The sequence below is a fragment of the Bison bison genome, unplaced genomic scaffold (genome assembly GCF_000754665.1).
Source record: "Bison bison bison isolate TAMUID 2011002044 unplaced genomic scaffold, Bison_UMD1.0 scf7180017864345, whole genome shotgun sequence".
Lineage (NCBI taxonomy): Eukaryota > Metazoa > Chordata > Mammalia > Artiodactyla > Bovidae > Bison > Bison bison.
The window spans coordinates 4347733-4364579 of record NW_011494917.1 but is presented as its reverse complement, the minus strand read 5'-3'; the positions used below and the strand labels follow the sequence as shown (position 1 = coordinate 4364579).

Sequence of the window (16847 nt, the reverse complement as noted above, 5' to 3'; positions counted from 1 at the left end):
CCAGGCTCCTCCGTCCATGGGATTTTCCAGGCAATAGTACTGGAGTGGGGTGCCATCTCCTTCTCTGAACTTAATGACTAAACAACAACAAATACTTTTTCTTAATCTGTAGCTCCAAGTCTGTGATTTATTTTCCCATCTGTTTCTGTAAGAGTCTCTTCAGCTTGTTGGCAGAACCTCTTTGTTGAAATTTTGACTCTTGGGTGCTGGAAATGATGGTAACACCCATTTATAATAGCAGAAGGTCTCTTGTGAGATTCTGACTTTGCATGGGGTCAGCTCACAACCCCCGAATGACCCCTTCTCCCCACCACTGTCCTCCCATCAGGCCTTCTCTCACCTCTCTTTGTGCTGTGACCCAAATTGCCCTGAGCCATCAGCTCCTCATTTGCCTTACAGATACCGATGGCAATGGGTACATCAGCTGCAGTGAACTGAATGACTTGTTCAAGGCTGCCTGCTTGCCTCTGCCTGGGTACCGGGTGAGAGAAATTACAGAAAACCTGATGACCACAGGTGACCTGGACCAGGATGGGAAGATCAGCTTTGATGAGTTTATCAAGGTGAGTAGGATGCAGAAGCCAAGGAGATGCATTTGAAACATGGAAGTTCAATTTGAGAAATACCAGGAATACAAAATACAGTCTCACCTTTCTTGCTTCAGCATAGCTTATTGTTTCCTTTATGGTTTTCTACATCACAGATTAGGTTTCTAAAGAGACATTATGTTTTTGCAGGTTTTTCATGGCTTGAAAAGCACAGAGGTTGCCAAGACCTTTAGAAAAGCTATCAATAAGAAGGAAGGGATTTGTGCGATCGGGGGCACTTCCGAGCAGTCTAGTGTTGGCACTCAACACTCATACTCAGGTAGGTGTACCAGCGTGGGAGCCGGGAAGCAGAGGTGGAGAGACGGTTGGGTGAACTGGGGACAAGGGGAGAGGGAACCATGTCGAAAGGATCCACGTCTTTTGTGGTTACAGATTCCAGACTCAGCATTCAAACCTAAAGGGTGCAAAGAAAGACAGAAGTTAACCTGAGTTTATTAACTACTGCTTATCTTCCTGTGTATAAGTGGGCCCACAGTTCTGGCTCTAGATAGGATCCAATGCCAAGTAATCTCATCAGCATTTAAAAAGTATATTACAGGGGCTTCCCTGGTGGTCCAGTGGCTAAGACTCTGCACTCCTAATACAGGGGCCCTGGGTTCAATCCCTGGTCAGGGAACTAGATCCCACCTGCTGCAACTAAGACTCGGTGCAGCCAAATAAATACGTGAATTAAAAAAAAAAAAAAAAACAAATTTAAAAAGCATATTAAAGGCTGCCAAAACTCCTCTGAAAATCTTTTGAACAAAAAGGCTTCTACCTCCAAAATTCATGATGGTTCTTAATTCTTGCTGAGCAGTCCAAAAAAAAATTGTGTTTTCATTGATTTGGAGGAAAATTGTGTATTTATTCTGAAGGCTGCCATCCATCAGCCTTCATGGAAACTTCTAATAGCCCAAACAGTACAGTAATCCAATAATTCCAGTAATTCCTGAGGTCTTCAAAACACAGTTTGATCTTAAAGATCAGCTCATGGTTATGTATCATTCTTAATGGCAAAGACCAAGTTCAGTCTTTTATTTTTAAATATAGCAAATTTTACAGGCTTTTGCTTTGTAAATGTGCATAGGAATCTTCAAGACAATAATATGCTGTGTGAAATCTTCAAGACAGTAATATGCTATGCATTGTTTCCCAAACTGTTGTGAGTCAGAATTCTTCTGAGGGATATTCTTGCTTTCAGTAATGCACAATTTGGGAAACACAGTGCTGGGCTATAAGGCATAACTTAAAGCTTTATTAAAATTTCTAAAGTAAATTTCTAGCAGCTTTACTGATACGAAAGAAATATCATATCACAAGTGATTTCATTTCATAGCAATTTCATCATACAATTTTCCCCCACTATCTGAAAGTACAGTGTTTCTATGAAACCTTCTGTAAACCCAAGTGGTGCAAAGTGAAGAAGCAGTTGCTGCTGCTGCTAAGTCGCTTCAGTCGTGTCCGACTCTGTGCGACCCCATAGACGGCAGCCCACCAGGCTCCCCCGTCCCTGGGATTCTCCAGGCAAGAACACTGGATCGGGTTGCCATTTCCTTATCCAATGCATGAAAGTGAAAAGTGAAAGGGAAGGCGCTCAGTCGTGTCCGACTCTTCGCGACCCCATGGACTGCAGCCCACCAGGCTCCTCCGTCCATGGGATTTTCCAGGCAAGAGTGCTGGAGTGGGCTGCCATCGCAAAGTGAAGAAGCAGTTACCTTAGGTCATATCTTGCTGATGGATGCACGGAATACATTGAGATGAGACAGATGCTCACAGACTCCGTTCAGAGCGATAGCAGCTTGATGCTGGGATGCTGTGTGTAGTCCCAAGAAAGGAGCTGGGCGGTGGTCCTCTCCCTGCTGGGATACCCACTGCTTCTGCAAAACAAACACTGAGCACTATTTTTACTTTTCACCTGTTTTCATAAAAGCGAAAATCCCCTGCGGGTTTCTCGTGGTGAGCAAAAACAGGTACTGATGTAGCTCTTTTGCAAAAACAAGGTGGCATCAAGTGAACTTTTGAAAAGCAGAGATGCCTGTAATTGTGTAAAGAATCTCAGAGACATTACAAAGATTGCCTGTGATCGCCCCACGCTGAAAGTAGCAGGGTGAGAGGCTGAACCCTGAGTTTTATCATGTAAGCATTGGACCGTATTCATATTTAGATTGTATAGAAATACACATAAACATTTAATTATTTATGTATTTACATATATAAAAATAGATAGTGGCTCAGACAGCAAAGGGTCTGCCTGCAATGCAGGAGACCTGGGTTTGATCCCTGGGTTGGGAAGATTCCCTACACAGGGAGTAGGAAATGGCAACCACTCCAGTATTCTTGCCTGGGAAATTCCATGGACAGAGGAGCCTGTTGGGATATAGTCCATGGAGTTGCAAAGAACTGAACATACCTGGGTGATTTTCACTTCACTTCACTTCATTTTTGCATTTACTTCTAAATATATTTGCATATCTATAGCTTCTGAATTTGCTTACTATATGTATGTTTTATGACTTGGACATAAAAGAGATTCTGTGCCTATTTCCCAAATCATCTGAGATTTTTTATTATCAATAAAGGTGAGATGATAGGATAATGGACCTGATGAACCTCACAATGTCTCTTCTGGGCATGAGAATCTAAGAGCCATGTGTGTATATGATTTTGCTTGTACCAGATTTTCACTTTGCAGATAAGTCACTTTAATCATTTACTTGCAGAGGAAGAGAAGTATGCCTTTGTCAACTGGATAAACAAAGCCCTGGAAAATGACCCCGATTGTCGGCACGTCATCCCAATGGATCCTAACACCAATGATCTCTTCAGTGCTGTTGGAGATGGCATCGTGCTTTGGTAAAAAAAAAAAAAACACTCCCTTCTTGGCTTCCAAAAGTTTCCCTAGAATTTTCTGGAATACCCACCATCACTGTGTTGATCCTTTTAGGCTCACTTCCTTTGATGCTAAGCTGGATCTGATGCTTTTCTGGATTTTCATGTGGAAGGTCCAGGAGAGCAAACTGATTTCAAAAGCAATTTGTGGGACTTCCCTGGTGGTCCAGCAATTAGAACTTCCGCTTCCAACGCAGGGGGTGTGGGTTCAATCCCTGGTCAGGGATCTAAAATCCCACAGGCCTCTCAGCCAAAAAACCAAAATATAAAGTAGAGGCAATACTGTAACAAATTCAATAAAGACTTAAAAATGGTACACTTTTTTTTTTTAAAGCAACTAATAATGAGAAATGTAAAACTACTCTCACTCAGGTGGAGGAGAAGGAGGCATAGATCAGAGAGAAACGTGAACACAGGGCCATAGGAACACAAGGTCAATAGCAATTACTTTTGGATTCTATGCCATTTTTCTTCATCTGAGCATGGCTCGTCATGAGAGTGCTTAGAATTGAATAGGAAACAGCAGCATGATGATCAAATCACCTGACGCCAGTCCTCAAGCAGAGGGACTATTGAGTGGTGCTCACATGCTGGGGGCGCCTGGAAGAGGAGGGCTGTATCCTCTCCATGGGAGGCCTCTCAGCGCCGTCGGTCCGTTCAGGACGGTGTCTTTGAAAGAGCCGCTGTGGCTGTTGCTTTGGCAGCCTCTCTGACATCGTGAGACGTGGAGTAATTGAGGAGGCTTGAAATGCCTCGTCTCAGGTGGGCTCAGGAATTGAAGGAAAGGATGAGTGGGCAGGACTTTAACCAACCTCCCCCCTCCATCCTTCCTCTGCTCTGACCAGAGCAATTGCATTTTATTTATTAGAGTTCACTGTGAGATTTCATTTTTATAAAGTTCAACTTAAAAAAAAAAAAAAGAAAGGCATCAAGAACCTAGCGCACAGGATCAGGTCCTGACTCCTTCCGCGGGTACCCCATGCATCACCTGGTCTTCCCTCAGTCTCCTAGCCCTTCCTGCCAAGACCTGCATGACTCAGGCCCCCAGTCCAGGGTACCAGTGAAGGGCTCCACCAGCAGCCATGCTCACTCTTCCCCATACACAGCCTGCTTACATCTTGCAACTCTGGCTTTGCCTTTTATTTTCCTTTTTAAGAATGCCCTTCCCCACCCTCTCCTCCTACATGAATCCATTTACTATAAAGGTTTCTGGTCTGTTCCAACTCCTGGTGATCTCTCCCTTCACTGAATTCTTAAAGCGCATATAGTTTGTAGTCCTTAGGGAGCCATTATAGTGCTCTGCTTTGGGCTGTTAACATAACTTTATCTTTTGTCTCTGAAATTTGACTATAAGCTTTTCTTTTTAATAAATAAATTTTATTTATTTTTAAATGATAAAATAAGTAAAATTAAATAATAAAATAAATTTATTTATTTGGCTACACTGGGTCTTAGTTGCAAAACACAGGATCTTTAATCTTAGCTGGGGCATGCAGGGTCTTTTTAGTTGAGGCATGCAGTATCTAGTTCCCTGAGTAGGGATTGAACCCTGGCCCTCTCCACTGGGAGCGTGGAGTCTTAGCCCCTGAACCACCAGGAGAATCCCCCAACTATAAGCTTTTCAAAGACAGGGATATCTTTTTCTTTTCTGAGCCACGCTGCTCTCCTTCCATCTCTCATAGCTTCCAGTTCACTATTAGTTTCGTATTTTTCAAATAATGATTTAGGGGTTTGTTTTGCCTAAATTTCAGTGAAGTGCTTTTTATTTAAATAATGTACACACACACACACACGGCAAAGTTGTGGAAATACATACTTAAAGAACAACCATAAGAAAACGTAGTTGCTTAAAAATTGTTAGGAAAGATGTCAATGCTGATTTCTTTTATTTAAAAAAAGGAATAATCACATTCAAAGTTATTATTCTTTGATTTTGTTGTTGTTCCTTTGGATTTTTTCCCCCAACTTCTTTAAATAAGATGGAAGTGGCCAAAGAACTTTTATTTTTAATAACCTCATGGAGGTTAAACCAATGCAAAGTGGATAAAATCAGTTTTTCATAATTAATAATTGCTTATTTTGAATGTCTGGTCAATATGTTAGATACTTAAGTGGCAGACATTTCTAAAGTACAGATACTGTAATGATTACAGGAGATAATAAAACATTTCATCATATGGTTAGTTGAAGGTATAGAGTTTGACCAGATATCAAATAGAAATTTAGACATTATATACACTCAGATTATGTATGGATAATCTATATGGTGGGGGCAAGTCTCATGACTGAGAAAGAGAAGAACTCATGGAGAATTTGCTTTGGCTATCCACCCAGAATTTCCTAATTAAAGGAACCAGAATAATTGTTCAGCTTTTTGGTGAATGAATGAAGTAGGATCCTTATTTCTTACTTCACTGTATTAGTAAGACTTCAAGGAGGATTAACCTTTTCCACAAATAGTTTGAATCTAGTTAAAATTGCATGACCGATTTTATATTTGAACACTGAGTAGCGCAGATTATGGTGCTGTCTTATCTGCTTATGGCATCACTAGAATTTTAATTCCACGTCATTAGGCTCTTTTATTTAGAAGCCTGCTTTCTTTCATTGTTTCTCTTTCAGTAAAATGATCAATCTGTCAGTGCCAGACACAATTGATGAGAGGACCATCAACAAAAAGAAACTCACCCCTTTCACCATTCAGGTACATCTTCCCTGTTTCCTTAATTAATGCAGCATTGTGCTTAGAAGGCATGGGTCATCACTGCCAAGCCGGGCTTTTTCAGATGCTCAAACATTATTCCTCCAACCCAGGCTCTGGGCTGGTGATCTGTCATGACCAGTGGGCACAGGGGAAAACATTTTTACTTCATCTTTTATTAATATTGTGGGGCTAGGGGGAGTTGGTGAGTGTTAGTCATTGGGGGTAGACTTTGTTTGTTTTGGCCACTTATGAATAAAATTCACACTGGCTCAAGTTTTAACTCAGACTTCCCCTGGCAATTTATCTTTGAGCTAATGCCAGATACACAGCATTTTATCTGAAAAGATTAGCCTTTCTAAGAAGTGAGGGGGTGAACACGGGAAGTGCTCTGGCAGCCTCCACAGTGGTGAAGGGCGCAGCCACCAGTGTGATAAATATAACTTATTTTTATGCCTTCGATTTGTTGATTAACTGGAACAGTGACTGGTAGTAAGTAAGCTGCGTTTCTGTGCTATGTTCCAGCATTTTAACATTATTATAATCTTCTCGCTCGGAAGCCACGTCTCACTTCTTAAATCATGAACAATAAATTATGTCCTGTTTGGATTTAAGCAACCCTGTGTTCCTAAAAGATGGAAGCTGCGATCAAAGCAAGAACTATGATTAAATGTATATGAAGGCACTTAACGTCATATTTAATCTTGCTGTTAAATTTTAGTCTTTGCCGTAACTGGACCCCGTATTTTTTTTACTTGTCATCTGAGCTCTGTGTGTGTGTGCTCAGTCGCTCAGTTGTGCCCGAATCTTTGTAACCCCATGGACTGTAGCCCACCAGGCTCCTCTGTCCATGGGGTTTCCCAGGCAAGAATACTGGAGTGGGTTGCCATTTCCTACTCCAGGAGATCTTCTCGACCCAGGGATTGAACCCACATCTCCTGCGTCTCCTGCATTGGCAGGCAGATTCTTTACCATGGAGCCATCTGGGAAGCCCTTTCTTCTCATAGTTCTCTTCCAAATTCCCTGATGGCCTGTGTTTTGTAAACAAGTTCTATAGATCTTTGATTCTGGTAAGTCCTGCTTTGCAGACCCAGAATAGTAGTACAGTTGAGCCTTGAACAACAGGAGGGTTGGGGTGTCAACCCTCTGCTCCATCTGAAATCTGAATATAATTTACAGTCTGTGCTTCCTGTATTTGGTTCTTCCATAACCATGGTTCTTCATCTGTGGATTCGACCAGCCATAGATCATGGAGTACTATAGTATTCACTATATTTATACATTGGAGAAGGAAATGTATACTCCAGTATTCTTGCCTGGAGATTTCCATGGGTGGAGGAGTCTAGTGGGCCCTAGTCCGTGGGATCACAAAGAGTCGGACATGACTGAGTGACTAACACAATATTTGTACATGGTGGGTCCATACACTTATGTGGGTCTGAGCAGCTCAAACCCATGGCTTTCAAGGTCAGCTATATAAAAACCCTGATTGAAAACTTCACTGACCCTATTCCAACTGTGTGTGTGTCACCTTACATAGATTGTTATTAGTTTATAAGAACATATAATCTGTGTGTGTGTGGATAGGCATATGTGTATCTTTATATATGTTGTGTGTACTCAAGGACCCTAGATGTTATGGATACTCAATAAATTATCCTAGTAAAAACGACCATGTCTTTTCCAGGAAGTTGATTTGTATCTTTTTCATTCCTTCAGTATCTAGTCTGCAAGTCAAAAAGCTGTTTTGGTGTTCTCTTTTATGACCTTGATTTTCATCAACAGCTGGGTTATTGACAATAACCAGTGACAAGACAGTGACTGTCTTCAAAGGTGCCCCTTGACTGCTGGCTGATGGAGATGCTGAGTGTGGAGGCTCCATCACAGAGCAGTGTGAAAAAATAGGACTCGTTAGTTTCATCCTGACCAGGGTGAGCTGCCTGATCCTAGTATCTAGGTTGCTAGATTTTCTCTTCCAGATATTCCTGCTTTTTTCTGATGTTTAAGCCTAGTGAAGACAATGCCTCTAGACCCGTGAACTTTCCAGAAGCAAAACACTGTTGCTTTGCCAGTCAATAATGATCATTTGGCATCTGCAAAGTCAAAAACTAGACTTGCATTACTTTTTCTCCTTCAGGAAAATTTGAACCTGGCTCTGAACTCTGCCTCAGCCATCGGGTGCCACGTGGTTAATATCGGCGCTGAGGACTTAAAGGAGGGGAAGCCTTACCTGGTCCTGGGACTGTTGTGGCAGGTCATCAAGATTGGGTTATTTGCCGACATCGAGCTCAGCAGAAACGAAGGTATGAACAAAGCCTCAGACGTGAATAATGGCCTGACTTTTCGTTAATGCCGATGTTGAGGGTTGTACAAGGAAGATGTCATGAGTAGTCAAGCTCAGAATCTTCAGTTTTTGAAACTATAGTTATATCCAGTCCATTTTACTATAACCCATTCTGTCCACACTGCCCAGACTTTTTAAAACAACAGAGCAAATGCCTTTTAAAGACCACAGACTCATAAGGAGGCTTGTTTAGAGCCTGTAGCTCTGTCTAGCTGTCTGGGACTCCAACCTCAAGAGCTTTTCTGAGTTCACTTTGCCTTTAGACGCTTTGTAACAAATTAGGCTATTTTAAACTTGGATTTTACGAAGCAATTCACGTTCATATACAGCAGTGATAGTACCAGATTAGGAGAAATGCAATCTCTTTTTACCAAGATTGTAGGAAATTATATTTAGGGGTTCAGAGTTCTCAACCAGATATTGTAGCTGTCAGTCTTACTCCATCTGCTGTCAGCATCCTAACTGTTTCAGCATTCAGCCTGTTCCTTGGACAGAAGTAGTATTGACAGATTCAATACTAAGCACTGTTACCTTTCATTTTTCCTGTATAGATCCTACTAATATGACATCTGTAGCCAGATTCTGGCCTTTAGTTATATATACATTTTGTGAACACGTCCAAATCAAAATACCCAGTGAAGACTTCTGGGGTACCATTTGAAAACCAGTGTATTATATTAAACAGAATATAAAGAATTAAAAAGCAAATAGGGAAACTTAGAACACATCAGAAAGAATATTGATTTGCAAATAATGACCTCAGCTACATTTAGACCTTCTCGCTGAGCAGAAGTGATTTAATTCATCCAGGAAACACAGAGGAAAGAGTTAATTGCACTTTTTTGACTTGCTGTCATTATGCAGGTAAGCATGTGAAATATAAAACACGTATGAAAATACACAAGAGGACATTGTCGTTATCACAAAATTGATCTCTTGAAAGTAAAAATGTCCTATCATGAAATGTGTTCTAACAGACCCAGCAGAGTGTTCCGAGTCGATGGTCTTGATCATTCCCACAGCTCTGCCCGTGTACTCTTAGGCCTCGTGCTGACGTTCACTGGTGTCATGCCTTCTCCACCCATAGAGGCTTCCCTGGTGGCTCAGATGGTAAAGAATCTGTCTGCAATTCTGCAGGAGACCCAGGTTCGATCCATGGGTCAGGAAGATCCTCTGGAGAAGGGAATGACTACCCATTCCAGTATTCTTGCCTGGAGTATTCCATGGACAGTCCGGATGTCGCACAGAGTCAGACACGACTAAGCAATTCAATTTCACTTTCTTCTCCACCCCCAAAATGGGGATAATAAATAGGCTCATAATACCTTATACCTCTTTTTAGGGAATAATACTAAGATGTTTATTCCATGGCCAAGGCTATACATCCCTCTATCCCAGAGAGATAGCTTGCTACCTTTGCCTTCCCAGCAGGGCTCAGTTTAAGTTGTCACTAACCCCCCACTCCTGATCCCCTGCATTGATTTAAGTTGTCACTGATCCCCCCCACCCCAAGTATCCCCTGTGTTCATTTTTATTTGGTCGTTGTGTTTCTTCAGCGCTGGCTGCTCTTCTGAGAGAAGGGGAGAGCCTGGAAGACCTGATGAAACTCTCTCCCGAGGAGCTCCTGCTGAGATGGGCTAACTACCACCTGGAAAACGCAGGCTGCAACAAAATCAACAACTTCAGCAGTGACATCAAGGTAGGAGGACTGGAGTTGGAATGCGATTAACCACAGCAGTGGAGGGAATATGGGCGTTAATGGAGACAGACAAAGATACAGGTTTCATCTCTTCAGAAGTTCAGGGCTGGTTGGAGTGGCCGTTCTCAGGTCCGTGTGCAGCCCCAGCTCTGGGCCACATGCAGATCTGTCCGAGGCCCTAGTAACTGCATGGCATCAAACATGATGGGTGTTCCCTAGAGTTTCAACATCCCGACACAGAGCGATGAGGGTGAAATAGACAAAGGGCAGAAGATAAGACTGATTTTCAGGTGAAGAGAGCCTCCATAGGATTCTAATGTCTTTCTGATTTTGTCAACGGGAGCATCAGATGGGGATTCCTTTCCAAAGAAAATCAAACCAGGATTACTCTTCTAATTACACTAATCATAGCAAAGACTGCATGCCAGGTACTGTTCTAACTGCCTTATGCATGTATCGACTCTGCTAATCCTCATGACACGTCTTTGAGATAAGAGTTATTCTTTGCTCATTTTGCAGGTAAGGAAACCCAGGTAAAGAGAATATAAGGAACTTGTTCAAGTTCACAGAGCTGGAGAATGGGGCCCGGGCTCTACTTGAGCAGTTGATCTCCATGGTCCTTGACCACCATACACAGTGCTCCTCTAAAAACAATTTGTAAACTTCTTGAAAGCTTTGCATTTGTAGAAACCAGAGTGATACTGTAAAGATAATGATTCTGGAAATCATCTGCAATGAGAATTAACCCCAGAAAATGTAGAAGACACAATTAATCCTACAACAGGGATCCAAAGGTTGAAAAGCTAAGGAAACATGCTTTGCGGTTTGCAAGTTTGTGAAAAGTTCCATGTCAGGGTGAAAGGACCAGCTTGTTGGCATTGATGATAGATATATCCAGATAGAAAGAGCTTAAGGAGCAGGAAGGAATGTCGGTCCCCAGCAGGAAATGGTATGAGATGATGGTGTGCAACGTGAGGAAAATAATTCAGTCTTCCACTTTCTCAAAAGTTAAAAAAAAGACATTTTCTCCAAAGACGAAGGGGCAGAGGAAAGGTCACGTGACTCACTGAGCATCGACTCCAGCTTTTGATTCTTGAGTGACAGCTTCCCTCTTTCTCTGGCTTTTAGAATTCAAGGTCTGCCATCTAGAGCAAAGCTTCTAGATGGAAAGTCCCCTATTCCTTAGGACATAAGCTAGTAATGCCATTTTTTTTTCTAACTACACAATTTCATTGGTTATTCACATTCTTCTGGCATGAGCAGCCAGCCTAGAATTAGCAGTTGGACAGCATTATCTCCCTCTGCACTCAACAGTTAGACTTGGCCATTATTTCAGCCACACTTTTCAGACAAAATTAGGATGCTTAGTCTGAGCCATAAATGTACCTGATTTCCTGTGACTGAAAGGCTGTGTTCTTTAGAACATGAGATGGGAGCTGGCAGGCCGAGCACAGGTACAGGGGTTGTGGCTGTTCTCCAGGAGCAGCTGCATCACCACCTAGGTCAGTGCTGAGATGTATAAGTCAACCTCTGGCAACTTGAGGGGATGCCTTTAAATCACAGCAAGTCAGCAAAGGAGGGGAAAACACCCAACACAGAGTGAAACACGTTTCTTAGGGTCCCATGAAATGAGATGACTCTTAGCAAAGCCAAATGGATGTGACATGTGACATGCAGATTTTATTCATGCCTAACATCTGCATGGAGGGCTTCCCTGGTGGCCCAGATGGTAAAGAAACCGCCTGCCAATGCAGGAGACCTGGGTTCGCTCCCTGGGTCGGGGAGATTCCCTGGAGAAGGAAATGGCAACCCACTCCAATATTCTTGCCTGGAGAATCCCAAGGACGGAGGAACCTGGTGGGCCTCAGTCCATGGGGTTGCAAGGGTAGGACACAACTTAGGGACTAAACAACAGAGCAGCTGCATGGAACTTTCACTGACTTTGAAAGAGCTATAGCAGAAAGTAAGAGAAGGGGAGGGTAGCATGAAGAGACTCAAATCTGGTCCCGGATGCAGCATCAGGGCCTGGCACTGTCTCTTCTCATCTTTCCAAGGTCACAAGGGTGAGCGTACCTCTGGTTTCCTCAGGCTCTACCCAGTTTTCAAAAACAAACAGAGAAACAGATGTCTTTCAGCGATTTAAATAACAAATTACCTGAAAATTTGTATGCTTTCATTGAATGAGAAACTTTGACTGTGATTCGGAAAATTTCTTGTCAATAAACCTATTTCCAGAATCTAAGAAAACATGATAATTCAATATCTATATCCTGAGATAATGAAATTTAATCACTTTTTCTAGCTTCTTGATCAATATTAAGTGCACTTAATATTTCTCCTTTGGCATAAAGACTGCTTGTGAATGCTTCAATTTTTGTCTGTGAAATCTTTTTCTTTTGCTGATTGTCCATTTAAATGTATTTTTAAACTCTGCTTTAAACTTCTGCTTCCTTTTTCTGTCACTTTTTTTTTAAATTAAACCTTAGCTGACTGACTTCTACAGCAATATAAAGGTATATATATTTTCCTGTATACAATTTAATACATGTAAATAAATTATTTTCTCCCCTGAGGGCAGCAGAATAGTATTTGCTTCTTTGGGTTGCCTTTTATATATGTCCTGTATTTTTAACTGTTATACTTCTTTTAGAAAGAAAGGCAAATAAATATAATATGTAAAGGACAAGTGGAAAATGAAAATTAGTGAATGTTCCCAGCTTTGTTAATTAAGTTGCATTCTTGAATGATAGTTGGATAAGAAATGAAATATGTTTGCTTTGGGGAAATTATTGTTGTGCTAAGTGTCTAATTAGCTATGCCATCTTGAAATTGTAATTTCCTCATTTCTCACAGGACTCGAAAGCTTATTACCACCTGCTTGAACAGGTGGCTCCAAAAGGAGATGAAGAAGGTATTCCTGCTGTTGTTATTGACATGTCAGGACTGAGGGTAAGTCCACACCCCAAGTCGTGTGTCGATGCCATTGTTCTTCTGCATTGGTGGTTCCATTGCCCTGCGTGATGCTGGCTCGAGGTCCATGAGTGGACATCTCTGCTTAAATTTTTAAATTTTAAAAATTTAACATTTAAAATTTTAAATGTTAAATTTTAACATCCCTGTTAAATTTTTAAAAACTGTTAACAGTTTGGGGTAGTAATTGTGGAAAATTGAATCTGGAACTAAACATTAAGCAAAGAGAGGAGTGGAGTCCATGCATTGCAACAAAAGATCCTGAATTACACAGTGTAGTTCCTACGTACCACAACCAGGACCTAACTCGGCCAAAAAATAAATAAATATTTTTTAAAAATAAATTTGAAAAAAAAAAACTTATTCCTGAATGAGAAGTAAAGCATCTGAAATATATAATCTATAGTATTAATTAGTAAAGCATCATATTAAGAGATAATTCCAGTTTTAGTAAGTTCTAGTTGTCTGAAAATTAGTGCTTTCATAGACTTTTAAGAGCATTAAAAGGCAGTGAACTGTGTTTCAACAAAACTTAAGTCTTCTATTACAAGAGTCTGCTTATAAATGACTAGAAATTCTCTAGTCCTATTTGAATAGACTTTTTTGTTTGTTTGTTTAAAAAAAGCTTTTATTCATTTTTGATCAGGGGAAGGACAATCTCAGTGTCAACTTGTCACCTAATCATATATTTGAACTTACAAGATTTACTGCCCTGAAGACACTGTACCTACTGACTTGACAACATAACTTAAAATGAAAATCTCCTTTCTGTCCCCTAAGGTTGCATGTTGAAAGAATAAACAATCCCTTGCAATAGCCAACACTGGTACTTGGCTTAGGTTTAAGGTCAAATAGCAAAACAAGGCCAAAAGCATTATAACTTGATAGCCCATCAAGTACAAACATCACTGGAATAAAGAAAGTTGCAAGCACCAAGGAAAGCAAGAGGCAGGTTCATTAGCACAAAAACATTTATATGTGGCTGAAGGTGAGGTGAACTATTCCACAAGTAAACATGCATGCCAATCCTAATGGCGAACATGAAACCAAGGCAACAAGACCGAAAACATTAAACTCAGTTAACTACACTGAATGTAAAATTCAAGACTTGAACTTATCTAGGATATCCTCCCAAATCTAGAGCTAAAAGGCTTTCTTTTTAATGCACCAGGAAGATGTGTTGTAATGACATGACTTGGTCACACTAAACTTGCATTTACATGAGAATCAAGGGTTAGCCTTCTCCATTATTCTTTTATGTCTGAGTGTGATTATGCTCAACCACTCAGCTCATGCACTAACCACATAAAAAAATGACTGAAATCCACTACCCATGCCTTCTAAGAACTCACACCATCTAACAGTTAACACCCAGTACAGCTTCCTAACAAGGCCCCAAGAGAAAACATTTTGTTCAGTTTGGTGCTTGCTGTGACATTAAACCAACAGAATAGAATACAATTAATTGACTTAGCTACTACTTCAAATCTTTTAATCTAAGTTTTGTTCAAACTTTAATAACTTCATACCTATTTGCCAAAATTGTTGTGTAAAATCTAACTATATCTGCTATTCTTAACCTGTAGCTCTTATAACACAGCTTTAGGCCCCCGACTCCGCAATGGGTATATCTGGACATTTAAATCAAGAAAACAAAGTTATGATATTATGATTAGTCAAAGCTCTTTCTAGCAGACCACTGAATACAACAATCCATTGAAAAATGCCTTTCCGAAGACAAGAACAAAGCAAAACATTTTCTTCATAAAAGGAGCTACCAGCATGCTTTGTGCCATTAAAAATTTACTTTTCAAAATATAACCAGAGACTCATGGTCTACTAGAAAGCTCCCACTAATCACAACAGTATAACTATGCCACAGAAGCTTTCATGACAATGTCTCCAGATAGGCAGAGAGGAAACAACATTATAGGTTATGATGGAAGCCTCGGTTAGAGAGGAAAATGAAGTCTTAAGAGCATGCTACTGCTAAGTTGCTTCAGTCGTGTCCGACTCTATGTGACCCCATAGACGGCAGCCCACCAGGCTCCCCTGTCCCTGGGATTCTCCAGGCAAGAACACTGGAGTGGGTTGCCATTTCCTTCTCCCTTAAGAGCACAGAATACATCTAACAAACAAGGGCAACAGAGCAGACACTGTAGCTGCCTATTCATAAAGGACCACAGTTTTCTCTTCCTATGGAGCAAGACTCCCTACAAAATAAACTGTGCGTTTATCATTGCTTATTTAAAATTACACTTTTACAGAGTTATTTAGTACCTGATATAGAAAAACAATCACATAAGGAAGCATTTATTTGGGGTTTAACATGTAATCATACAAACAAAGTCTGTATAAACACAAATCCACAGAGTCATAACACAGATAGCAAAAGACAAAGTAAAAACCAAGAAAACTAATTGGCGGCTATATACAATTGGACACAAATTGTGTCTTGTACACTAGAAAGTCTTTTACAAAATAATCATCTTAGATCAACAGAAGACCAACCTTCAGTGTCCTCCTGCAAGATGGTTACTTTAGCAATCCCTTCCTGTTTTCGGCAGTGTCCCCTTTAATACGGCTGGTAATTGTTTTGGTGATTGCCGCCCCCTCGGGATGCCTTGCCGTAAGTGCTCTGTTGGCCACTGTAGTCTGCATATCCCCGTCCATATCCATAGTTCCCATAGTTATACCCAGTATAATCACAGCCGCCATAGCCACTACAGTTTTGATCACCACCATAGGCACCATTGTAATTTCCATATCCTTGATCATGATAGTTACTAAATCCTTGGTTCCAGTTTTGGCCCTGACCTCGGCCTCGAGCCCTAGTACCACCTCGCCCACCAGCTGCAGCACCTCTTCCTCCCTTTTGTTGCTGCTGTTGCTGGCTATATACCTCTTTGGGTTGTGCAACTTTGATTTCACACTTCCCAGAACCAGTTTGATGGTATCTGCTTTCTAACAATTTCTTTACTGGCTCCTCGTCTATGTATGTAATAAAGCAAAATCCTCTTCTTTCATTTGTTTTTGTATCCACAGGAAGTTCAATATTTTCAATCTCTCCAAAGGCTCCAAAATATTCTTTTAATTTGTTCCTCCGAAGTATCTGGGCTCAATCCACCCACGAAAACCTTTTTTGGGGGTTCCTTCCCCTTTAAAACTTTGGCCCTTTTAGGGTCTATCAATTTGCCATCCAGTTTGTGTTCTTTCAGTTCCAAAACCTTATCAACACTAGCAGCATGCTTGAAAAGCACAAATCCAAATCCTCCTGATCTTCCAGTAACAGGATCTGTTTTCATCGTGCAGTCCACAACTTCCCCAAATCGAGACAAATATTCAGTTAGATCTTTCTTGCTTGTATCCCAGCTCAAACCTCCAAAAAACATTTTACCGTCATCCTGCTGGTTCTTGCTCGCGTTGATCTTGGATCCCTCTGCGAATTCTTCTATGTCGCAGTACTCGTTCATGTCTTCCATAGCTGCGGAGTGGTCCGCCGGAGGGTCCTGGCGCTCAGACCAAGTCGCGGCCGCAGTGGCGGAGGAGCGTTGTATTGTATCAGATCAGATCAGATCAGATCAGTCGCTCAGTCGTGTCCAACTATTTGCGACCCCATGAATCACAGCACGCCAGGCCTCCCTGTCCATCACCTGT

General features: G+C 41.2%; 1 protein-coding gene and 1 pseudogene across 2 annotated transcripts in view; one reads left to right on the top strand and one right to left on the bottom strand.

Annotated features, from left to right (window-relative positions):
- Positions 1–16847, top strand: part of LCP1 (lymphocyte cytosolic protein 1 (L-plastin)) — a 65901-nt gene that overhangs the window by 24226 nt on the left and 24828 nt on the right. The window contains exons 3-9 of the mRNA XM_010854634.1: positions 400–563; positions 738–867; positions 3308–3440; positions 6099–6180; positions 8315–8480; positions 10078–10220; positions 13074–13169. Coding sequence (XP_010852936.1) covers positions 400–563; positions 738–867; positions 3308–3440; positions 6099–6180; positions 8315–8480; positions 10078–10220; positions 13074–13169 — 914 coding nt within the window. The remainder of the gene's footprint in view (positions 1–399; positions 564–737; positions 868–3307; positions 3441–6098; positions 6181–8314; positions 8481–10077; positions 10221–13073; positions 13170–16847) is intronic.
- LOC104999148 lies at positions 15483–16812 on the bottom strand (annotated as a pseudogene). Its single transcript, XR_826551.1, has one exon. The product of XR_826551.1 is annotated as a heterogeneous nuclear ribonucleoprotein D-like pseudogene (transcript).